The 26,174-nt window shown below is 48.2% G+C and overlaps 1 protein-coding gene across 2 annotated transcripts in view; it reads left to right on the top strand.

Moving 5' to 3' along the window:
• SLC4A5 (solute carrier family 4 member 5) overlaps positions 1-26,174 on the top strand; it is a 101,865-nt gene that overhangs the window by 7,326 nt on the left and 68,365 nt on the right. For both annotated transcript variants that reach the window (XM_036028166.1, XM_028514469.2), the window contains exons 3-4: positions 4,706-4,897; positions 21,569-21,698. In XM_036028166.1, coding sequence (XP_035884059.1) covers positions 4,706-4,897; positions 21,569-21,698 — 322 coding nt within the window. The remainder of the gene's footprint in view (positions 1-4,705; positions 4,898-21,568; positions 21,699-26,174) is intronic.

The raw sequence follows: 26,174 nt of genomic DNA, 5'->3' as shown, positions 1-26,174 counted from the left end.
CCTGACAGCCATCTCTCCTGGTTCCTTTAGTAAGCATACACTTCACGTATATAGCCACTTACAATTTTCGTAATCACGTTCTCACGAACCATCCCAGTCTACCTTCTCAAAAACCTGTCCAGCCAGTAGCGGAAGGATTTTTTATTTCTTCGTGACAGATGAGGGCACTGAGTCCCAGAGAGGGAGATGTCCATGACCGTAGCATGCAGGGCAGCGGACTCTTCAAGGTTTAGCTGGATGTGACTTCTGTATGATATCTGAAGTCAGGAAGTCCCCGGGCATCTAGCATGTGCATTTCAGGAGTTTAAACCAAGAGGCAGTCTTCCTTTCAAGAAAAGAAAATCAAGTTAATGTAGATCTTGAAAAGCTGAAAGCTCTTCCTCTAAGATCGGGAACAGGATAAAGATGCCCACTCTTACCACTTGTATTAACATAGCACTGCAAGTCCTAGGCAGAGCAATTCGGCAGAATAAATAAGTAAGTGAACAAAAAGTAAAAATAAAAACTAGAAAGCATTCAAATAAGTGAAACTGTTTCTATTTGCAGATGACATGATCTCATATACAGAAACCCTAAAGACTCCACCAAAAACCTGTTAGAACTAATAAATAAACTCAGTGAAGTTGGAGGATACAATATACCAAAAGTCAGTTGCATTTCTATGCATTAATAACAAACTATAAGAAAGGACACAATCCTGTTTATAACTGCAACAAAAACTAAAATGCTAAGCCCTGGCTGGTGTAGCTCAGTGGATTGAGCTCGGGCTGCAAACCAAAGTGTCGCAGGTTCAATTCCCAGTCAGGGTACATGCCTGGGTTGCAGGCCATGACCCCCAGCAACCACACATTGATGTTTCTCTCTCTCTCTCTCTTTCTCCCTCCCTTCCCTCTCTAAAAATAAATAAATAAAATCTTTAAAAAAATAAAAAAAAACTAAAGTGCTTAAGAACAGATAAATTTAACCAAGGAGGTGAAAGACTTGTACACTGAAAACTATAAGATATTGATGAAAGAAACTGAAGAAGACACAAATAAATAGGTATCTCATTCTCATGATTTGGAAGAATTAATATTGTTAAATGTCTGTACTATCTGAAGCACTCTACAGATTCAATGCAATCCGTATCAAAATTCCAATGGCATTTTTCACAGGAATAAAAAAAACCCCTAAAATTTGTACGGAAACACAAAAGCCCCCATATTGCCAAAGTAATCTTGAGAAAGAAGAACAAAACTGGAGGCGTCCCGTGTCCTGATGTCAAACTATATTACCAAGTTATAATAATCAGGGCTGTATGGTATCTGTATAAAAACAAACATGTATATCAGTGGACCAGAACAGAGAGTCCAGAAATAAACACACAAATATACACTCAATTTATAACAAAGTAGCCAAGAACATTCAATGGGGAAAGGACAGGGTCTTCAATCAATGGTGATGTGAAAACTGGATGGCCACAAGCAAAAGAATAAAGTAGGCCACTGTCTCATGCAAAACACACAAATCAACTCAAAATGGATAAAGGACTTGCACATAAGACCTGAAATCATATAACTCCTGGAATGAAGCACTAGGGGTAAGTTCCTTGACATGGTCTTGGCAATGATTTATTTATTTATTTATTTATGGATTCGACACCCAACGCAAAGGCAACAGAAACAGAAGCAAACAAATGAGATTCGATCAAACCCAACAGCTTCTGTACAGCAAAGGAAACCATTAACAAAATGAAAAGGCAACCTACAGAATGAGAGAAAATATTTGCAAATTACATGTCTGATAAGGGGTTAGTATCCAAAATATATAAAGAACTCATGCAACTTAATAGCAAAACAAAACAAAATCCAATTAAAACATGGGCTGAGGAACTAAATAGATATTTTTCCAAAGAAGATATCCAGTAGCTAATGGATACAGGAAAGGCAATAAAAATCACTAATTATCAGGGAAATGCAAATCAAAATCACAATGAAATATCACCTCACACCTGTTAGAATGGGTATTATCAAAAAGACAATAGATAAATGTTGTTAAGGATGTGGAGAAAAGGAGACCCTTGTACACTTTTGGCTGGAATGTAAGTTGGTATAGACATAATGGAAAACACTATGGAGGTTCCTCAAACCTCCAGGAATTTTATTGATTTTTTAGAGAGAGAGAGAGAGTAAGAGAGAGATTTGTTGTTCCCCTTATTGATGCATTCATTGGTTGATTCTTGTATGTGCCCTGACTGGGGATTGAACCCACAACCTTAGTGTATCAACTCAAACAGTTAAAAATACAACTGCCATATGATCCAGCAATCCCACTTCTGGCTATCTATCTGAAGGAAACAAAATCACTGTCTTGGCGACATGTCTGCAGCCTCATGTTTATTGCAGCATTGTTTAGAATAGCCAGGGTGTGGAAGCAACCACAATGTTCAACAGTGGATTAGTGGATAAAGAAAATGTGGTACATTCAATATATATCAGCCATGAGAAGGAAGGAAATCCCGCCATTTACAGCAGTATGGATGGATCTTGAAGGCATTACACTAAGTGAAATAAGTCATACAGAGAAAGACAAATACTGCATGATTTCATTCACACATGGAATCTAAAAAACCCAAATTCGTAGGAACAGAGAACAGATTAGTGTTTGCCAAAGGTGGGTGGTAGGGAACAGACAAAATAGGTAAGGACTGTCAAAGGTGCAAGTTCCCAGTTATAAGGTAATTAAGTTCTGGCGACCTAGTGTACAGCATGGTGACTCTAGTTTACAATCTGTATTGTGAAAGTTGTATTTGAAAGTTGCTGGAAGAGTTGGTCTTAAAAGTTCTCAACACACACAAAATGTAACGGTGTGGTGATGGATTTAACTGAACTTACTGTAGTAATCATTTCACAGTATATACTTAAATCAAATAATTTTGTTGTAAACTGGAAATACATACAATGTTATATGTCAATTATACCTCAATAAAAATAGAGGAAATTTTGCGGAGGTGGGGTGTGTGGGGGAAATGCATGGAAGTCTATGGACTGTCTGTTTGATTGTTCTGCACACTTAAAACTGCACTAAGCAATCTATTAATTACTTATTTTAATTTTTAAAGTTTATTGATTTTTTAGAGAGAGAGAGAGAGTAAGAGAGAGATTTGTTGTTCCCCTTATTGATGCATTCATTGGTTGATTCTTGTATGTGCCCTGACTGGGGATTGAACCAACAACCTTAGTGTATCAAGATGATGCTCTAACCAAAATAAGCTACCTGGCCAGGGCCTATTAATTGTTTCAAAAAATCATTGACCCACACAAGACACCACTGGTGAGAAGCTGGTAGCCGAATGTCCTTCCCGAGGGCTAAGGGAATTTCAGCTGCCTCTGTGGCGCAGACCTAGAGGGGCCAGCACGGCAGTCAGGCTTCCTGGTGGGGTCTGCACTGAAGGTTGTCGGCAGCTGCAGTTCTCGAAAAGTCTAGTTTACGTAACCAGCTTTGAGAAATCCTTAATAATTTGCTTTTCTTTTTCTTTCTTTTTTAGCTTTGTTATTATTATTTTTCTTTGCTTTATTTGATCTTTATTGTATTCTTTTCCATTCCCATTTAGCCCTCTTATGTCACCCTCCCCCAAGCAATCACCATGCTGTTGTCCATGTCCATTAGTCCTTTCTCCTTTTTGCTCAATCCCTCCACCCCCTCATCACCGCCCCACCCCAGCTGTCATCCTGCTCTCCATCTGTGAGTCCATCCCCAATTTCCTTGTTCATTCAGATTGTTCATTAAATTCCACATATGAGTGAAATCATAGGTATTTGTCTTTCTCTGACTGGCTTTTTTCACTTAGCATAATGTTCTCCAGGTCCATCCATGCTGTCACAGATGGTAAAATTTTCTTCTTCTTTTTTTTAAGGCTGAGTAGTATTCCATTGTGTAAATGTCCCATAGTTGTTTTGTCGACTCATCTACTGATGGACCCTTGGGCTGCTTCCATATTTTGATGACTGTAAATAACACTGCAGTGAACATAAGGGTGCTTATGTTCTTTTGAATTAGTGTTTTGGGTTCCTTTGGATATGTTCCCAGTAGTGGATGCCGGGATGAAAGGCAGATCCACTTTTAATTTTTTGAGGTATCTCCATGCTGCTTTCCACAGTGGCTGCACCAGTCTGCATTCCCACTAACGGTGCACTAGGGTTCCCCTTTCTCCACATTCTCATCAGCACTTGTTTATTGATTTATTAATGATAGCCATTCTGACAGGTATGAGATGATATCTTAATGCAGTTTTAATGTAATAACTTGCTCTTCTGATAAGTAGTTCAGTAGATAAGTAGCCCTTGGTTGTTACTAAAAATGGCCCACGATGGAGGTGCATGAAGCTTCTCTACAACAACCAAACAGAGGCTCTTCATTTTGGACTAAATCCGTGACCCAATGAGGGCCTTGTGGTCATTGCTGCCTGGACAAGCAGGAGCGGGGAGATGGGAGTTCTGCTCGTGCTGACAGAGCTCTAACATAGCACCAAGAGTGTCTTTCCCAGCAACTGTTGAGTTGCTCAGAAATGGAATTTTGCCAACCCCTAGTCTCGGGGCAGTGGCCCTGTCCAGGAATCCTATGCCTTCTGTTTTGCTTTTGGCCTTAGTTCTTTGTAATTGTAGGATATTAAGGAGAAATGTCAACTTTTATTAACTCTTGCTTCCCCTTTCTTGTGTGCCCACAGACTGCCGTTCCATCCACATTGGGCTTTCAGTCCCCAGTTACCATCAAAGGAAGAGAGACCAGAAGGGACATCCCTTAGGCTGGCAAAAGGGCTGCTGGGGCCTGAGGCCAGACAGGCCGCCACAGGAGCTGACCTGCTTGGGGAGCAGGGGAAGCAGCGGGGACAGCAGTGTGGATCATGCCAGCAGGACCCGTGAGTTCTTCGGGGTGCATTCTGGGGGTCCACCCACTTGTGGGAGCAGACGGGCAATGGCAGGGCAGCAGGGACTCTGTGGAGCCCGTGGCTCGGGCCTCTCAGCCCCCTCTGCTCTGCGGCCCCGCTGCAGATGGCCTTGCTGCTCAGGGACACCTTCAGCCAGGCTGAGCCCCATCTCTCTGTGGTGACTCTGCGTCCTCTGCTCTGACCCAGCGTCCTCTGCTCTGACCCATTCCTTGAGGATTTCATGGTTTAATGCTCAGAAACTCTTTCCCTCATTTCTACGTTCCTGGGGGCCACATGGCTGTTGCCCCAGAAACCAGTGCAGACATGACTGCCGGGCATGAGGCGTTGTGCTCAAAAAACAGAATTCCCTGTTCCAGTGCCTCCCCCCACCCTCACTCGGACTTGAATGGTGCAGAATTGTCTGGGACCCTGGCCGAAAGGGCTTCTCTCCTGCACAGAAACCAGTTCAGGGCTGATTAAAAATCAGCCTTTTGTTCTTTCCCTAGAAAGAAAGACATCAATCTTAAGAGGAGTCAAAAGGCTGGTGTTCTCAGAGCACGACTGTGACATTTTATTATTTTCTGTCTGTTTCTAGGGACATCATTTTACCGCCGTCATACCCTACCCCAATTCTGCCTAATAAATGGTATTTAATTGGTTTCTATTACATATTTTTACTGTCTTGAGCAAGACAAAATTAGCGATTTCACCATCTAAACCTTCCCAGGAAGGTCAGAGGCAATAGCGGGGTTTAGTGTCCCAGTGGGAGAAGATCAGACACACGTGCTGCCGAAGGCCCCCGGGGCCTCCCCCAGCTCCGCAGCTGCCCGAACCGCTGTTCAGGGACGCGGTCCACTAGGGCCTGTGGCCTCTCCAGGGCATATGCGTCTGTGTGACCGGACAGGGGCCTGGCCCTGAGCAGGTCTGCCCAGGGCCAGAGGTAGTGTGTCAGTTCTTGACTTCGTGTAGGAAAGGTTTCATAGCACAGGTTCGGGTGACTATGAGGATCCATTTATGAAAGCCAGGGAGAGTGAAACACGGAGGGGCTTAGCATGGAGGAAGCAGCAGGAGAGCTCTGGCTGGGCTGCCTTATCTCACTGGGAAGTCAGAGAAGATGGGGCTCTGGGGATCAACCTGTGACAAGCTGCCAGCCTCCCATTGCCTTGGAGTTTAGGAGAGTTAAGAAAGAGGTGGTGGGGGAGGGGAGAGAAGAAAGGAAAGGAAACGGCCCTGGCTGCTCCCCAAAGGGAGAGCACGTGCCTCTGTGCTGGGACCTCTGTCTTGAGGCTTTTATGTCTTTCTAGAAGGCTGAGCAAGCGTAGGGGAGGTCTCAGGGGAGGGTTTTAGTAGAATATTCATCAGTCCTCCAGGTGTGTGTGTCATTTCAGGGTCAAGGTCTCCACTGACTGGTCAGCGCCAGGGCAGGGGGTCTTTAGTCATTGCAATTGGTTCTGGCGTTGCCCACCTGGTTTTGCTGCATCTCTAGGCCTGGAGGTGAAACACGACTGAGACCTAGGTGTTACCTCCAGAGAGGACAGGCCAGGGGAGGAAGGGTGACCCTGAGGGTGAGGTCCTTGTTTTCCCAGTCTACACCTGCCTGGTCTTCGCCCTGGTGACCATCGGTCCCTGGTGGTAAATTGCTCAGCCACTGTGTTCAGCTGCCTGTCTCAGTTTCCCTGTTCCATTTGCGAAGGACTTTTCCTAGCTTCTCACTATCCTGTCTCATCTATGCGGGAGATGGGGTAATGGGGAGTCCTTTGGGTGTGCCCAGGGTAAGAGATATGTGCTGATTAAAACATGCTGTACACACAAACATGTATGCATGTGCGTGTGCACACGCCCACTGGGGCAGGGGCAGCAGAGGCCAGCGGAGGGCAAGCCTGGTGGGGAGCCTCCCACTCTGCATGTTGTTGGCACGGGATGCCTCAGGCTCACTTTCTGGGGTATCCCCCTGTGGCCCCATTGCTGCCTCCACATCCAGGGATGCAGTCACCCTTTGCAAGTTGAGTCTGCTGGGTCCTTCCTGAGCCAAGGAAGAGGTGATGGTTTAGAGTTGGTGCTCTCCGCTCAAAGGGTTTGGAGGAGGCCCAACAAGTAGTATTTATTGATGTGACATAGCATATCGCATGGTGTGTACAGTGGGTTGTTCGGCAGTTTCTGGTTCAGTTAAGGGGACACTGGTTTTGCCTGGAAACCAGTGTGGGGGAGAGAATGAAGACTCCTTTGGTGCATTCGTGCATTTGGTTTATCCCTTTCCCAACCTGCTATTCCCGTAACATGTGCACATATTACTGGCTTATTCCTGGCATGGCTGTGAAACAGGGGAGAGAATGAGACAGCCTAGGAGGACCAGAAATTGTAGGCTGTGTCTTTCAAACCAGAGTAAAGTAGGGACCCCTTTTAAGAAGAAGATAGCTTCTTGTAGATGCATGAAAATGCATTTGTACATTTGTAGAGCCACCCGGGGGCACCAGATCTCAGCTTGAGAAACTATCTTAATTAACTAAGGTTTTAGTTCATAAAAATGTGTTGCAGCTTTTAATTATAACAGCAGAAAAGTTTTCCCCTTATATCTGATAAAAGAAACACAAAATTTAAAAATTCCCATAGAACCTACTTAACCCTAAGAATACATTCCAGACCCAGTTGTAGGTGAGCTGATTGAAATGAGCCACAAAACCTACTAGAAAGTCAACAGGCACAGCAATTTTCCTGCAGCTGGGCTGAGCTTGTTCCTGCTGTTCTCCATGGGGTCAGGGAGGCGATAGAATGACCCCTAGTCATTGACTTCTTCTAAGCCAATGGGACAGTGTCTCTGTGAGGTAGATACAAACTCTGCTCAATTGTAGTGTCAGTGACAATGACCTGTGGAAGAGAGGACCCAGCAGTCCCTAAATCGTTTCTACTTGCATCATCTACGTACAATAATTGCCTGAATCTCTCACTTCTCCTTGGATCCTGACCGAATGTGGTTTTCCTCTGTGAGTGTCCTGTCTCTTCTGTGAATCCACCCAGACAGCCCAGGCAAGAGGTCCAGCTGGCCTGGCCACATAGCCCCAGTGGGAACTCCTACTATGCAGGAAGGGTATTGTGCAGAGTTGGGGGCAACTGGGCCGGGCAAGGGTGGCTAAATGTGGTAGGGCCTGAGCATAAAGCAGGCTGTGCAGATGAAAGATTGCCAGGAGACACTTTAGTTCCTGCCTCACTGAGGAATGGCCAGGGTCCAGCAAGACTATGTACGTGAAGGAGCTTTGTGCCTATGAATGGTAGTTCATTATCATTGTATTAGCTAAATGTAGTGTTAACAAAAGGGAGATATTACTATGCCCATCTTCAGATGAAGTTCAAAGGGATGTAGTATGATGCAGCTGTAATCAGTGAAGCTGGGATTTGGATACAGGTCTGTGGACTTCAAAGCCTGTGTGTGCTGTCCTTTGTAAGAGGCCATTGGTAAGTCCCCACTTTCAGTACAGGCTGAGAACTACATCCTTCCAAGCAGCCAAATTGCCTTATGGTGAAAGGAGGAAGTAGGTAGGGAATAAAATGCCATAACAGTTGGTTTGTCTGTTCTCTCTCTCCATACCACCCCTCCCTACAATGTGAATATAATTTTAGGAAGTCAATACTCAGTCACAATCAATTTCAGCAGAAGCAGAGCATGTTTGAGGAATACGGTCACCAGGCTGTGGTGAGGATCAGTAAGAGCCATGCTTCCTGTCCTGGAGAGAATGCATTTTCTGGCTCTGAGAACCTCCTGAGAGGCAATTAGAAGTGAGTGCACAGAAGCATCTTTAGAAATATGGTTGCACTTCTACTTCTCTAGGCTGGTAATAAGAACTGGAGCCAAGGCCCCAAAACACAAGGTCAGCCAAGCCCGACCTGACCGTGCAGTCCCTGGAGTCTTGGAATCTTCACCTGCAGAGGGAGAGGTGGCTGCAGGATGACCACCTGCTTCAGTTTGCCCAGGACCAAAGGGTTTCGCAGGACAAGGGATGTGGGACTTCCGATGCCAAAACCAGGTCACTCACAAGCAAATAAGGATTGTTGGCCATACTAAGTTGTTGTGAGTTGCTAAGTGTATATAAACAGATATAAAATACTTCACATGGTTCACGACGCATGGTAGGTACTTAGGATATACAGGGTATAGCACAAATAATGCCCCTTTTTATTACAAACACTTATTACAAAATCATAAGCATGTAATTCTGTAACATAACAATATCACACTCAAGCACACTGTATGGCATTTTAGGTGAAATGTTCAAATTTATTACACACATATTAGTGCCCTACCAACCACACCCGAGCAGTCATTTTTTCTGCCAGACCCTATATTAGGTCAATTGGTATATGAGGTCTGTCCAGAAAAAGTCCAGCCGTTGTGAGAATGTTTTGCTCAACACTGATGTAACCTGGCAGCCAAGGAGAGTGGACTGGAATGCGCATGTGTGAACAACAATAGCTTCACTGTACTAGTCAGAGGGGCGGTAGATGCTGTTGAGTGAGCATGTGTATTATGTGGCCATCACATTCAAGTGGAGCAACAAATCTGCATCAAATTTTGCATTAGGCTTGAACATTCCTCCACAGAAGCTATTGGGATGATTCAGAAGGCCACAGCTACAGACAACTGGTGATTTGCAGCTTCATCACGACAATGTGCTCACTCATGCATCACGTCTCATGCAGAGATTTTTGGCAAAACATCAAATCATCTAGGTGGCTCACCCCCATTATAGCCCATATTTGGTGCCCTTCAACTTCTGCCTTTTCCCAAAACTAAAATCACCTTTGAAAGGGAAGAGATTTCAGACCATGGATGAGATTCAGGAAAATGTGATGGGGTAGCTGATGGTGACTAGAAGAACTGTGTGAGGTCCCAAGGTACCTGCTTCAAAGGGGACTGAGGTGTCATTGTTCTGTGTATAATATTTCTTGCATCTTCTTCAATAAATGTCTGTTTTTCATATGACATGGCCAGATACCTTCTGGACAGACCTTATATATTAACCTAATCTAAGAGCAAGAAGGAACTCAGATCTTTTTCCTCTACAACTGGGTATTGGTTTGGCTTGGCCAATTAGTACCAAGGGCTTATGAGAGACTTCTTGTGGCAGGGGTGTGAAATTATTAAGTCCTTCTACTTGCCAGCTATTGAACAACTCTGGGGTCACTAAAGGTCAAAGCCACCACAAGATGATCAGTAAAGGAGAGAAAGGTGGTTTTCTGGCCAGACATTTGAGCCTGATATGGTTCTAAGGCCTTAGGACCAAGGGTATGTTTCACGTGGTCTTTCTTTCCCCATTTCTGATGAGGAAGGAGCAAAAGTTGGGACAGAAGTTGGGACAGACATTTATCCTGTTGAATGAACTCAAAAAGAGTCCGGAGGACTTTGCTAGAGAAAGAAGATGAAAATTTATTCGAAGGTCTTAGAGTCTGTAATCTTTAAACAAAGCTAGGCAAAAACCCAGAAGTGTTCCAAAGGAGACAGAAACGATTTCTTACAGTAAAAAGTGCATTCTGGAGAATTATCAGTCCCGCATTCTTAACCCTAGGCTTGGTCCAACACAGTTATGTCAGCTGTCGGGCAGTCTGGACAATGGACGCCAAGTGAGCTAGAGGATAGATGCCCAGCTGTCTGATCATGTCCCGTGGCCTGGATAATGGATGTCAGGTGGCCTAGATATGTGAGTCCTTCAGACGGTGATCAGGGGGCTATCTGGGGACCTGGGTAAGTTCTCAGTCTAGTTAGAACAAGAATAGAGTCTTCTCATGCCTCAACCTTCATAATGTTAATGATTTATTTTTATTTTGTTTTTATTAAAACATTTAAAAAATATGTTTATTGATGTTAGAGAGAGAGAAGAAAACATTGATGATTGGTTTCCTCCCATACCTAGGCATATGCCCCAACTGGGAATCAAACCCCCAGCTTTTTGGTGGATGGGATGATGCTCCAACCAATGTAGCCACACTGGCTGGGGCCATAACATTAATGATTTTAATAGCTTGGTTAAAGTGACTGCATTTTATACACGCCCTGTCTTCACTCTTTCCTCAATCTCTGAAGCAGGGGTTTCCAACCTTTTGGCATCTTCATGCTGGGCTGCATTCATAGCCATCCTGGGCCGCATGCCACCCCACCCACCCTCGGGCTGGAGGAGCCCCTGAGACAGAGACCAGAGACAAGCTGCGTTGCCAATGTAGGAGCAAGGACAGCTGGGTTCCATTTAGCATTTAAAAATTTTTTTTAATTTAAAAAGGTGTGGCTTCCTCACTTTTGTCTATGTTACTCATTCGTATCTGGGAAGGATACAAGAGGAGAAAAGGGGGGGAAGGGGAGGAGAAGGGGAAACAATGGGGGTCGTTCTAGACCCTGTGGGCAGGAAGCCTGTCTGCGCTCGTCTGTCCCGTCCTCTGCTCCGTGAACCTGGGTCTCCTGGGAATGTCAAGGTGCCCCCTCTTTAGCTCCAAGGGCTATTCTGAAAACAAACAAACAAAACACCAACAAACAAAAAAAACCCTAGTTGGACAGAATCCTGAGTTAGTGACCTTAAGACCTTAAGGGAAAAGTAGGGTTGGAAGCCTGAGTTTACAAGTGAACCAACAAACGCTCCCCCACACGTTGTCTTGATGAATCGTCCATTAGCCAGATGGACCTGGTTCCTTGAGAGCTAGCAGCCTCCTAGCCCCCGTCCCGGGGAAGGTCTGTGCCGTGGCCTAAATTTCTGTGAATTCCCAGGGGCTTTCAGCCTCAGGTCACTCTGGCTCCAAGACCCTCCCTGACGGGCTCGCAGTCTCCCTGTGCATCACCTCCTGCTCTACCTCTGGGCCAGCTCCGGCCCGGACTTCAGGCCCCCTCTGGTTCCCCCCAGCTGGTCACGCACAGCACATGTGTGAGTAACAGGCTTTTCGACGGCCCAAAACCATGGAGCAGTTTAACATTGCAGAGAAACACAATTTTTAAGATGAGATACTAGATAACCTTATTCTTAAAAACCTCTGGCCCCTGGAAATTTCCTGTGTGGTGCCAGCCTCCTACCTGCCTCACCCTGAGTCCTCCTCCGGAGCCCCTCACACCTCCTTGCAGCTCAGGTTTTGAGCCCTCCCTGCCCCCCCCCCCCCCACTTACTCCTCTCACTTTTCAGTCACATGTGTTTCCCTTTGCCCCTTGCCTGGCTTAGGACTCATTTTTGCACAACTAAAGACACGAAGACCCTCTCCCCGAAGTCTAGCCCTTCAGCAGACCAGAGGGCCTGGAAGAGGCCTTGACATCCCCCCACCCCCCACCCCAGCCACCAACCTCTGCCAGAGGAAGAAGGCAGAATGAGATTCAGTCACAGGAGTTCGGCCCCCACGCCCATTTTGGCTTGGACAAGAAAAGCAACAACTCTCTGTTTTGATTTTAAATAACCATTTATTCACTTTATTGCATTTATATTCACTAAAGCAAAACAATAAGGACTACTGTAGCATCCAGCAAATGCGAGAACAAATATTGGAGACTTTCAGGGTATCAAAGATGTTACTTTATTGGCCAGGTTTAACCTGCGCAGGGGCGAACTCTCAAAGTGTCCAGCGACACAGTGCCCACAAGGAGCTGCAAACGAGAGACGCGCCGAGTGCTTACAACTACGTTCTTATATAGGGGCGGGCAAGCAAGCGTTATACAGAAGCAGACGTGGCAGTTAGCAATTCGCTTACAAAGACCGAGCTCGGGAATTTCAAACCAAGCATTTTTGCATAAGGCGGGAAGGCAGGATGTTTGTTCATTAACCTAGTAATCTCCTGGCTCTAGCTAGCTAGGTTCTTATTTTCTCCTTAAAACTACAAAGCATTGTTTATATAGCCTACCCAGGGGAGAGCATCTGCTAGACACAGGATGTTTGCTTAACTGCACTTTGTCTCTTTTATCATTTCTTTTTAGCTACAATGTGGTTCTTGTTTACTAAGGTTAAATTTAGTTCTTAATTTCCTTATTCCCAACACTACATGCTAAGTGAATACTATCAGTGACATTTTATACCTCACAGATTAGAAATAATGGATGCAGTACAAAGAGTTGCCTTTTACTGTTTTGGTTCTCCAGGAATGTCAGAATCTTTTCCTCTGGGGCTCCAGTGAGAACAGTGTCATCATGGGCTTTTCCCTGTGGCCTCGCTGACTTCACCCTGAGCTGGATGCCCTTCCCAGGAAGCTCCTGGAGGAGCAGAGTGGGGGGAGGCTCAGCGGGGGAAGGTTAGGGGGTCTCTTATTTGAATTTCTCAACCAGCCTTGGCTGAGTCTCCACTCACCCAACACAGAGATCTTCCAGCCTTGGTTCCCGCTGAGAGCACTTTTGGGGAGCTAGCAATGCACTTGTGAGGCTCTGCCACCCCTCAACACAGCTTCCTCCTCGGGCCAGGGCCAGGGTTTCTTCCCTCCCTTCTTCCCTTCCTTCCTTCCTTCCTTCCTTCCTTCCTTCCTTCCTTCCTTCCTTCCTTCCTTCCTTCCTTCCTTCCCTCCTTCCTTCCTTCCCTTCTTCCCTTCTTCCTTTCAGCCTGCTCTGCCTTTGCTCTGCCCTCTCTTTCACCAATTCCCTCTTCCTTTTTATTCTAACTGTTCTTACTATAGTAACTCAACATTCTTTTTAAGTCTTAACCTTTCAGTTTTGAAGAAGGTGTGCAGAAGAAAATCTTTACCCTAGAATTTCATACAAGGGGTACTCATGATTAAGAAGGCAATTTTATCAAAAGTATCAGAAACCTATTTGGGTTGGCTTGGCAAGGAGGGAATGTGTGTGTGTGTGAGAGAGAGAGAGGGAGAAAGAGAAAAAGAGAGAGCTATTAGATTGTAACAGCAAAGGAGTTTCTCACAGTCCCAGAGCAGAACAACCAGCTGGGCTCAGTGGGTGGGCACTGCACCCTCTCCGTCACCTGTCAGGGACCGCACTGGCTTCTTCTCCACACTTTTCCTGGGAGTCTGCTTCATTTCCACCCTGCCCCTGCCCCAGCATTTCCTGCTCCCTGTGCCCTCATCTTCCTGTTTACCTGCTCTCTCTTCCCCAAACCATCGGGAAAGGCATGGCTGCCTCAGAGACCCAATTCAAAATTTTCTGGCTTGGGTCGGGTAGTCAGCTAACTGTCCCTGGTGCCATGAACTGTGGCCAAGGGGCACAGGTCATGCATCCCGTGAACACGGCTGCCGAAGGGCCATCCTTTTGCAGGAGAGGTATGGACTGGGCTGACATCCTCAAAGCTACCTACATGCAGCAGGAGGGATTCCGGTAAACACCACAGCAGGCAGGGTCCCTGCTCTTCCTCTCTCAGGGAGCACATTTGGAGTTTAAGGGCAGCTTTCTCGAAAAAGACATTTACTATTCATGAAACTAGAACTGGGGGCCTTCAAGTCCCCTCTCTAGACCAACTTCACCCAACTGCAAGCATGACTTTGCCCTCAGGTTTGTCCCCCCTTCCCCAGTACTCAGTGGCCTTGAGCTACCCAAAGTCCTCGGCCAGCTCCACCCACAGCTCCATTTCCTTGTTCTTGCCTCTTTTCTTGCTGAGCCTAATCCCAGCTGATATGCTTGCAAGTGTCAGTGAAGTTCATTCACCCAGCTAATATTTACTGAGTGCCCATGCTGTGTGAGCCCTGTGTTGAGGGCCAGCAGCGTAGTATGAGCATAAATGGACTCCGGCCTCACCACGCTGGCTGTCTGGCAGTTGGTGCAGAGCATACGAGAGAGGGGGCCTCTGATGGGACTGGTCCAGAGACGGGAACTCTAGGACCACGTCCTCATGCTGACTCCCTTAAAATCCTAAATACCTCCTGGGCCTTTTTAAAAATTCACACCCAAGGATATGTTTATTGATTTTACAGAGGAAGAGGGAAAGGGGAGAGAGAGAGAGAGAGAGAGAGAGAGAGAGAGAGAGAGGGAGAGAGAGAAACATTGATGTGCAAGAGAAGCATCTATTGGTTGTCTCCCATACGTGCCCTGACCAGGAATTGAACTCACAACCTTTTGGTGTACAGGACAATGCTCCAAACAGCTGAACCACCTGGATAGGGCCCTCATGGGTCTTTAATGGGAACTGAAGGCTTGCCTATTTACAGTCCACTAGATTATTTAGTGCTTTGCTCCTCTGATGACTGGACAGTTCCCATCTAGTAAAAGCCCAATTCTGGTTGCTTCTTTTAGTGTGCTTCCTGGAGCTTGTTCCCACCAAGGTTGTATTTCTTCCAGCAACTAACTGCTGATTGAATTTATTGCTACATTTGGGCATTGCTATGTGACTCACCGTGAGCTATGGGCCAGCGGGGCTGTTGCCTGTGGCATGTCTCATTCTGTGGATTAACTTTTGACATGCTGCATGCAGGAGGGGCCCGCCATGCATTACAGCCACCCGATCCAGTAGCCCAGCATGTGGTGTGCTAAACCTTCCCTGGGCAGCAGGGAGGAGCAGGAGAGGAGAGAGACCTCAGGGTGGTGGGGCAGAGGAGCAGCATGGGAGTAGAATGGAGATTTAGAAGCTGAAACGGTTTGAGCCCTTGGAGTGTTAGAAAAGCCAGGCAGGTCATGGTCATAAGGGAGAAGGAGTCACTTGTTGGCAACAACAAATGCAGTGATATAATTTATTGGGTGACAGGTGTATGCCAAGCACTGTGCCAACCACATCACATATATTATTTCAATGGCCACTGTGATCCAGTGAGATGAGTGTGAAAGTTCCCACTTTATGGAAGGGGAAACTGAGGCTCAGAGAGCCCAATGCCTTGCCAGGATCCTAATCCCAGTAACTGGCAGAGTCACGAGTTGAACCCAGTCTGGCTGGTGACAGTACCACACAGAGACAGGATCCTTTGGCCTCTTTGGTGACCTCCCTGGTATTTCTCTGGGGGTCAAGGTCACACACAGCCCCTGCCTGACTCAGCGTGGTGTGCAGTGGCTGCCCAGTGGCGTTCAGGACGTGCTATGCAGTGTGCGCTGTAGAGCCTGGGACCCTCAGAGGGGCCCATCCCCCTCATCATCCTGCCTGCCAAGGAGCCCATGGAGCCGGGAACTCCTTGCTGGTGGTGTTGGCGTGGATTGTACTCCAGGCGCCCCTGACTGGGGTCTGTTGGGGCCTCTGTGGTATAAACTGGGTCTCGGTTTTCTAATCCATGAAATGAAGGGTTTGACCGGATGATTGCTAAGCTGCCTTCCAGCTCTAAGCCTTAGTGAATTCAGGATTCAGAGCTCCTTGGAGCAGCAGCCACTCAGCGACCTCTAATCAACCTTGGCACATTCTAAGTACTCAGTAAGCACTTGTTGAACCGAACCCAGGAGACTAGAAGTTTTTCTCGGCAGAGCAAATAATCTCCTAGTGGGGTTCACTACACACCCTGAAGTGGCCAGTTCCCACTGTCCACAGACGCTCCGAAAGCACCCACTGGGTGATGACATCTGGGACTGTACTTAGAAGTAGATAAAGAGGGAAAGAATCAGGAGTTCCAGTTTGAAGTTGTGGGGGAGACAAACCAGCTTGAGGTGTGGTTGCCTTGAAATGTGAAACCCCACAGCGACCTTTCCCCCAACAACCCCACCTCCACACCAGCGCCCTGTGGCTGAGAGGCCTGCCCTGCCAGGCCACTCCAGCCAGCTCACCTGCCAGCCAAGGCTCTTAAGGAGGCCCCGGGGAGTCTCAAGGCAAATCCTACCTCTGCCTTTATAAAGGGGCCAGAGGAGAGGTGCCTGGGCACTTTGGGAGCCCCCTGGCTCTGTGGGAAGGGCCAGTGGGGGCGGGGAGGGGGCAGCTCTGCCAGTCGCCTCAATGGCCTGCGGCTGTGGGGACCCGGCTGCCTGCTTGAAGTTCTGCTGCAGCCACTGAGCCCTCCTCTTCCAGTGCACCTGAGAATCTCTCTCTCTCTCTCCCTCCCTCCCTCTCTCTCTCCCTCCCCCCTCACACACACACACACACACACACACACACACACACACCCTCTCATACTTGTAGTAGCTTTACTTCCCTTTCAACGCAGTTTTTCTCTCTCACACTTACTCCATCTCTTTTCTCTCTCACATAGAGTCATCACTCTCCCTCTTCCCAGTCATTCTACATTTCTTTCTCTATCTCTCTCTCTCTCCTCACCGCCCTCACCCCACCTGCCTCATCCACACCTCCCCTGGTGCTCGACTGGAAACAAAAGTGAGTTTGTTGTGCCAGGCCGGGAAGCAGACGTGTGGAGGCAGTGGCCGGTGGCCGGTGGCCGGGTGGCAGCAGCAGAAACAGGCTGGGGCCAGAGGCAGTGCCCACAGCTGGAGACCCCAGCCCTCAGCTATTCCGGGGAGCAGGTAATGCACCAGGCAAGGCTCACTCGGGGATCCTGCTCTCCGCTCTGCCTCATCTCTCCATTTATTTGCCTTCTTATCTGGCCTTGAAGTGTTAAGGGGACTCCAGACTCAGGGAATGGTAGGCACGAAGGTCCATGGAGTGAGGTGTCCTCCTTTTCAGAGAACTGTGTGTGGTCTGATGTGGCTGGGGTCCAGGGCGTGTGGGGTCAAGGATGGCTGGGGTCAAGGGTGGCTGGAGTTGAGGGTAGCTGGGGTGCATGGTGGCTGGAGTCCAGGGCATTTGATTGGGGAACATGACAGAACCTAGAAAAAGGCAAGTTAGGTCCAAATCACAAGGGATGTTGTAAGCCATGTCACAGACCCCTGGCTTTAGGTAATCGAGAGCCACTGAAGGTTCACCATCTAGAGAGTAAGATGATCAAAGCTACACTTTGGAACAATAGTTCTTGAACTCCCATCACATGGAGAATCAGTGTGCCCTCTTGGAATCAAACAGTCAGTCGTCTCCCAATTTAGAGAAAAAGTAATGCTATTTGTTCAATTGTTGGTTTTTCTCCTATAAAGTTTCTTTAAGTCTTTGGTGTCTGCTACCAAGTGTCAGCTATCAATAAGCTAATGAAAAAGATGTAAGTTAAAAGTAATAAAAAGTTAAGAAATAAAATCTGTTTAAATTAAATGAGCTCCATTGAGCCATGTGCAGGTAAATTAATAGCATTTTTTGCTAGTAAAAATATTTCTAACTCATGCACAAAATATTTTTTAGTGACTCCCAGGAGTCTGCCTTGCAAACGTGTTTGAAATGTTATGAAAGCCAACTCTGCTGTCTCATATGGGATGGGAATGGATGGGGCAACCGGAAGCTGGGGGAGCACTAGGTGCCTGTTGCAGTAACAGGAACAGGAGACCATGAGAACCTGAACCAAGAAGGCGGCGGTGGGTGGGGGGAAAGGAGAGAGGTAAGAAATATTTAGGAAGCAGCCCTGGCTGGTTGGCTCAGTGGACTGAGTGCTGGCCTGCAAACCAAAGGGTCACCAGTTCGATTCCCAGTCAGGGCACATGCTGGGGTTGTGGGCCAGGTGCCTGGTGAGGGGAATGTCAGAGGCAACCACACACTGATATTTCTCTCCCTCTCCCTTTTCTCCCTCCATTCACCTTCCTCTAAAAATAAAGAAAGAAATAAACAAACAAATAAAAATGTTTTTAAAGAAATATTTAGGGAGAAAATGAAAGAAGTCAGTGTCTGCTTGGACCTGGCTGGTGAAGGAGAAGGAGGCTTCTAGAGTGAGTCCAACATTTCTTGGCCAGATGACTGGGTAGCTAGGAGCGCTATTGATCAAAACAGAGGAGGGCAGGGCTGGGGCGTTGGAAGAAGGGATGCAGAAGTGTTTTGAATATGTTGAGGCTGACTTGGGAAGGCTGCCCAACTCCCAGATGGAGAGGTCCAGTTGGCAGTCAGAAGTGCTCAATGCAGGCAGGGCCTAGAGACATGGGTGGCCTGGGGAAAATCAGGATTTAAGTGAGATGGCAAGAGGGACCACAGAAGGATGTTGAGGAGCCCTCAAAGAGATAGGGAAGAATATCAAGAAAGTGCTGTGTTGTGGAGCCAAGAGTAGCATTTCAGTTCAGAGGGAGCAAAGATGCCCCAGAGAGATAAGCCAGTCCATAGCTTAGCAGCACTGTTGGTTTGATTGATTTTTTTTTAACATACCGGTTCGAGGATAAAATCACAAGGGAGATCTGAGGGTGGTGTTGTAAACTCTGGTACATAACATAAATGAGATTGGCAGGGTAGTAGGGAGTACTGGGGACTGTGGCAAACTAAAATACATATGCCCGGCTAAAAAAGGCAGCCATTACTCAGCTCTAATTGATTGTTGCCAAACAGGAGTGCCAGCACAGCTTTCAGAGCATCTACATTTTCAACAAAAGTCAGGAAATGGATTTTAAATGAGATCTCACAGTTTTTTTTATGTTAGCAACAATTTCAAAAATGTTTATACTCCACGAGGTCTGAGTTAAACACCTCTTTGAGCTGCCATTTTGAAATCTCTGCCTTAGTCAATGTCCTTAATGTGGTGAGATTGAACCAGTTGTAGCAGGTTGGGGAGTGACTGGGTAAGGAGGAAGTGCAGACCACAAATGTAAACCACTTCTTCAAGAAGTTGGGGGAAAGCAGGGGAAAAGGAAATCAAGAGAGTTTGGAAGGCCATCAGGATTAAGGGAGGATATTCTAAGGTAGAGCTATTTTACAGGCTAGAGAAAGAGGTGGAGAAAGGCAAGTTGAAGACCTAGGCAAGGAAAAGCTAGTTGATGAAATAAGGATCCAGCAGAATGGAATGGATGGGGCCAGAGATCAAGTTGGAGGTAGGGCTCCTTTGTTCAAAGGTGGAGTGTAACAGTGGTAATGAAAAGAAGGACCAGAGGGGAAGAAGTTTGTGGATTTCATACCTGGAGGCCTGTATTTTATCGATGAAATGGAGTAGGAGATGGTCCAAGAGGCTTGAAATGAGGAGCAAAGATTAGGGATGGCATTGGGGGATGCTGGAAAGGGTGCTGACAAGGATGAGTGGAAGGTGGCTGCACTTCCGGAACCTACTAGAGAGGAAACCCTCCATTTGCACAGTTGGGTGGTTTTCTCCAGCAGGGCTCAGGAGGCTGGCTGTGGAGTTGGTGGTGAAGGGGATTAGCACCTGTTACATTCCAGGCCCCACGTCATGCGTCTCTCCCTGTCTGATTTATTCCTCTCAACACCTCCGCTCACTCAGATTTCACTCATGAGTAAGTGGCAACTCTGAGATTCCTACCTGTGGCTAGTTGGATTGAAAGCACACTGCTTCCACTGTACCACTGTACCCCACTGCCTCTCCCTGCACCCCAGGGCACACCTGCAGGGAAGAATCATGGGCCAGTGAATTCTGGTCTGGGAATTGGCTGGCTGCTTTTATTGGGAAGTTAAGGAGTAAGAGTGGAAGCTATGGTGAAAGCATAGTTGAAATTACTGACCATTGGGAGCCCATGAAGCAATAAGTGCAGGTTAAAGGGGAGGATGATCTGAGGGGATGGAGGAGGTTCAGAGGAAGGGAAGACTTGGGGAAGCCCAGGAGATAGTCGGTGAGTGAATGAACCAGGGCAGTGATGGCGGGATCAGTGCGGAGGGAATGTGTTTTTGAAAACTTTCAATATGGGAGTGGAGGTGAGAGAAAGAGGTGAGGATGACTCCAGGGTGTCTGGCCTATGCAGTTGGGTGGACAGTTGTGCCTTTAACGGAGACATTCCACATCTCGTCACACTCTTTGCACACCATGCCCTAGACACACTGACCAGCACATTCCCACCTCAGAGTCTTTGAAACACGGGAGCACCCTTCTTCCGGATACACACAGTGACTCTGCCCACCTTTCCCATCACAACTGAAGCACACCCTCCTTGGAGAGGTCTTTCTTGACCGTGTTCTCTAATGTAGCTCCCTGAAGAAGAAAAGTCTTTTTCTTTTCTCTTTTTCAGAGCACTTATCACTACCTGAAATAATCATTTATGGATTTGTTAGTGTATCGCCTGTCTCTGCCACTAGAACAGATGTTTAAGGAAGCAAGGACATATGGGCCTTCTTCACAGCTTTGTTTTCTAACACCTACAATGACGCCCAGCACGTAGTAGGCGTTTATTAAATATTGAGAGAAAGGAAGGGAGGGAGGAAGGAAGGATGGAAGAAAAGAAGAAAGGGAATAAGGAAAAGAGGAGAAGCATGTCTGGGGAAGGGTGCATGTTCAGTGTCCAGATGCTAACTTTTGAGATCCTGGAGACACATGTGGGAGGGGACACCCCGTGGCAGTTAGAAAGCAGACCAGGAGCTCAGGCACAGGCTGTCTTCTTGCCCGTGTAGAGAGTCAGCCACGTGGCTCCCTGGTACAAGCCCGTCCTCTCACACAGCTGACCGCCCCTCCAAGACCAACGTTGGCAGTTGACTGGCTTGGGGCCCAGTGGGAAAGGGATCCCTCTGGGATTTTTATGCTGAAGTTGGGTCAGAATTTTTCTCACTTCACTTTTGTGTCCCCTGTCCTTGCTGCTGCCCCAGCATTGGCCATTTTACATCCTTCTTCATTGTCTGCTACACGACCCTAGATTTTGAATGCAGACTAAACCCTTTTATCTCTGTTATCCCAAAGACTATCTCATCCTCATCCAACCCACAGAGACTTGAATCCAGCTTCACCCAGAAGGTGGACTTAGTTTTACTGAATTAGGAAATACCTTTCCTTTGCTCTTGTCCCCTGTTCCATTTCAATTGGCCTCTCAGGCCTCTGTCTCCCCCAGGGCACTCAGCAGATCCTGCTGTCCTCTCTTTGCAGGGGCTCCAGCTGCTGAGCAGCTCCAGGACATCCTGGGGGAGGAAGATGAGGCTCCCAACCCCACCCTCTTCACAGAGATGGACACACTGCAGCACGACGGAGACCAGATGGAGTGGAAGGAGTCAGCCAGGTGAGGCAGAGCCCCAGGTGGGAGGCAGAGGGGGCCTTCCCATTGCGCTCTGCCCAGGGCCCAGGCTGCGCTGGCTCTGCTGTTGGGAAGGCCATCGAGCAGTGGCACCTTGCAACTGGAGTTCTGCAGGCCACTTTGTGGCCTCTAAAGACCTTCCCACCTGCCTTCGTTGGTATCCTGAACTGGGTTGCACACTAAGGAGCAAACAGAAACTTACAATTTTTTCTTATCCTCTAAGAAATTAAAATCCAAGTTGGAAGATAGACCAGATACCCATGCAACCATGAGAGAATAATACGAGGGCATACATTCTTTTGCATCAAATGGTCCAAAGTAAATACTACAGGAGAAGGGGGAGCATCAAGCCAGCTGGGGTGGACAGGGAGGGAGAGAATCAAGACGGTGTGCTCCAGTAGGCTGCTGGGGCTTGGCGCGGGGCAAGCAGAGTGGAGCTATGGAAGCAGGTGAGGGGAGCAGAGAGCTGTGTCCATGGGGCAAAGGAAGAGAAGAGCCAGAGGCTGGAGGGAGGAGCTGTGTGGTGAAGTCATGGGAACCAAGGGAGGATTGGAGTAAGAAGTAATGTATGCCATACCCTGGGACAGAGTGACCTCTGAACTGGAGTGGTCAGCAGTGCAAAGTGCTGCCAAGAGCCCAAGGGGAAGAAGGGTATGGTCGGAGGTGGCAGGAAGGGCTGTGAGAGGAGGGCGACCCTGGGCAGAAAGTTGAGAGTCTGGAAGACGGACCATACCAGTGTTTCCCAGCCTTCTTTGATCAGCATCCCCCACCCGACGGAAATTTTAATTTAAGCTAACTTCATTAAATTAGAATTTACTTCACTTCTAATGAGAGAAATTAAATACTACTAAGATGATTCTCACATCAGTGTTTCTCTTTCTCCCTTCCTCTCTCTCTAAAATCAATAAACCTGAGGTGAGGATTAAAAAAAGATGAATTATAGTATCGTACCCCTGAAACCTATTAACCAATCTTATTAACCAATGTTCCTCCAATAAATTGAAAAAATAAAATATAAATATAAACATAAACATAAATATAAATAAATACTACAAAAAATCAGATTTTGTCAGGTAGGGTTGAGCTTTGGAGTGCCACAAACCATTGTAATATCTAAACCTATTTTTGCTCCTCTAAGAACCAACTTTTGCCTTGTTGGGGCTGATAGCACCCCGACTGAGAGTGCACAGACCACCTGTGCCCAGCACTGACTCTGCCTGGGGGCCACCGTATGCCCAGAGCCTGGCAGCTGCTGCAACCATGACCTGGGTGCTTCCCTCCCCTGCCAACCTCAATCACCTACATAGTTGCTCTGCAGAGCCAAGAGGAGCAGGTCTTCACATCCCCAAGCCCCAGCCTCTCTGGGAAGCAAGGCCATCGGGAGGACTAACTAGCAAATCCTTGCAGGCCTCAGGGAAGGAAGGAATTTCTGGGCTCATGGCTGGGCCCAATCCCAGTCTGGAAGCCACTGAGCCTCTTCTCATCAGCCCATTCAGTGAGCCCTTACTGTGTGCTAAACAATTCACAGGCTCATCTACTTCAAGCTACACAGCGACACTGAGAAGGAGGGAACTGTTATTATTCCCATTTTTCAGATGGAGATACTGAGGTTCAGAGGGGCAAATAGCTTGCAAGGGTCAGAGGGTGCCGGCAGCTGAGTCTGGGCTCCAGCCCAGGCCCGTCTGCCTCCCCAGCCCGAGGCCTGAGGCACGTGGCCCCACCTTCCTCATGGGGTCAGTCATCTCCCTCTCCTTCCTCCGGCTTCCAGGGACTCTGCCTTGGTTTCCAATCTGGAGGCAATCTCACTGGGGTGGGCGATAAATGGGGACAGCCACAGAGCCTGGGACATCTGTCCAGGGCTGACAAGGGAAGGCAGGACATTTCAAATGACCAAGGCCCAGTCTAAGCTATAGTGGCTTAATGGCTGTGAGGGGCTAGTGCCTCCCTGAGCAGGTGCCTTTCTTGTCGAGGGGATGAACAGAAGGAAAGTTAGGAAAGTTGAGAAGAGCTTTCTCAGAGGCCCAGTAGGGAGAGCTTGCCTTCCCCCGCTCCCTCCCCGTGGCAAGGTCGGCATGCAGACCTCTGGCAATAGCTCCCAGAGCCAGACCCACCGGGGAGCCTGTGGGACACGCCCGGGGCCCTTGCTGGGGAGGCCTCAGGGCCGTCAGGGACCACAGTGTCCATCCCCATAGATAAAATACCTGTGTTCTGGCCTCTCTGAGACCTGATTGTCTGTCCCCATAGATGAAATACCCACTTTCTAGCATCCACAGCGTCCGCACTACAAACCCCTCAATGAAATGGGTAAACTGTAGATGATGATGTTTCTAGAAGGAGGCTCCTCCTGAAACATAAAGATGCCTGACGGTTCCCATCGGCAAGCTGGCGGGTTCTCCCACCAGGCGGGCTCTCTGGGGACAGCATCCAAGGCGACCCGGGCAGGGCCTCACCACAGCCTCAAACCGACAGAGAGAGGAAAGTGGTGACTGTGAGTTAGAATGGTTGGACCTGATTCCAGGCAGAGCTGAGAGGAGCAGCTCGAGGGACACCCTGGGGCATGAAGCAGTGGGAGGAGAGGGGCTCCAGCCTTCTTTACCGCCCGTCTCCTTTTTCCACCCCAGCCTCCTTCAACCTCCTTGCCTGCTCTCCCCACCCGGCTTCCAGCTGACTGTTGAAGGTATAGCCAGCTGGCTTCTAGAGAGGTCAGGGGAAGGGTGGGCCCCTGGCCCGCAAGTCCATCTCAGCCTGGACAGTTGTGCTGGCGACTCCCTCAGGCAAACCGGACAGTAGAGGTGCTTGGGGCCAGGCCTGTTGGAGGAGACCTGTTTCCCCTCACAAAGGAATGGGACGCATTTCCTTCAGCTGACAGGCTGTAGGACCTCCTCGGGGAAGTCAGAGCTCTCAGAAGTTTTCAGAATCCAAAATTAGCAAATTCTAGTGTGTTCTGGGCCTCCTTGGAGCAGGAGAAAATGGTGGGCAGAGGCCGACCCCTTACAGACACACTCAGGCCCTGGGAGGGTAGACCGGTCTACATCACATCAAAGAGAATGGGGGAGGGGATCCTTTAATAAAAGTATTTAACTTGCTGCAGGAGTGTTGACTTTATTGAGTTAGGAGATTAACGGAGTGAAAATCTCAAATCCTCAAGGAATTTTCCCGGCAGTGCTTTGTCTGGGGTTATTAGTTTGGGGGATGTTTCGGGCCCTGGGGGAAGCAGTCACCCCGGGTCAGAATTAAACGGCTTTTTGAGCTCCTCTGAGTCTTGCCCCTCTGCACATAATGGGGACTGTGTGTGTGAGCATCATGTCTAATGGGATCAATGCTGATAGGTCGGGCTGTTCACGAGATAGATTTTTACTAACTCTGTCTCTGGCTTTCCCGGGAGCGAAGTGCAGCTGGCTGCTGATACTGACCTTGCCTGAAGGGAAGGCTGGGTAGGATGGGGTGGGGGCAGGCGAGCCCCTCACTGCCAGCAAACAGTTCACCCAGAATTCCGTCCTCTCTCGAGCCCCTGCCCGCCTGGGGGCGAGGTCCAGAAGGGAAGGAGAATGGCCTGAGCTGGAACCCGCCCAAAGGTGGAGGGCCCTTCAGGGTTACTCAAAAATACCCAGAGCTTAGAGCCTTTCAAGAGCTCTGAAATCACATTTCAAATCCAAGCTGCCTCTGATCTCAGACAAGACCAAAATCATGAACTTGCCAGAAAGTTCTTATGAGACACACATGCCCTGAGAACCTTCTTGCAACGACCAGGAAAGGACGGAAAGAGGGCAGGAGAAGTGGGTCAGCTTAGTGGGGTCAAACCAGACCAAGACATTTTCAAAAGCCCCGAATGGGTCTCGGCGCAGGTGGGGATGCTTCCTCACCCTGCACATGGGGGGGACGCGGGGATTGGAGCCCGAACTTTGTCTCAACCCTAAAACTGCTCCTGCTCAAGCTCTTGTGGGTTACCCTGCTAGCAGCATTTCTGCTGTCGGTCCAGGACAGAATGCACCCCAGCCCTCTGCTCTCGCCGCTCACCTGGGGTCACCCTTTTGAGACCAGCGCCGACCACTCCATGCACGAAACAGACTAGGAAGCTGAGAGCTCTAAGTACAGAAGTCAACAAACCTTATCCATTTATTCAGCCAATATTTACTAAGGGTTTGCTACCTGTAGGCCCTGAGCCAGGCGCTGGGGAGACAAAAACAAACAGCAGACGCCACCCCTGCTCTCAGTCTGATGAGGCACAGAGGTGGACAGCCGGGCTTTGGTGACGGGGTGCCCTGAAACCACCGCATAGTGGCGCCTAATTAGACAGGAGGCGTCAGAGATGTCCAGGAGGAAGAGGTGTTCACACTGAGACCTGAAGGATGGGTCAAGGTTAGCCAGGAGAGGGAATGGGAGGGGAAGGGGCACTGCACCAGGGGAAGCAGACATGCAAAGGAAGGCATGGAAGGCCCTGTGGCTGGCTTGCAGAGCACG

The sequence above is a fragment of the Phyllostomus discolor genome, chromosome 6 (genome assembly GCF_004126475.2).
Source record: "Phyllostomus discolor isolate MPI-MPIP mPhyDis1 chromosome 6, mPhyDis1.pri.v3, whole genome shotgun sequence".
In the NCBI taxonomy this organism is placed as follows: domain Eukaryota; kingdom Metazoa; phylum Chordata; class Mammalia; order Chiroptera; family Phyllostomidae; genus Phyllostomus; species Phyllostomus discolor.
This window is presented reverse-complemented; position numbering and strand designations above follow the sequence as displayed.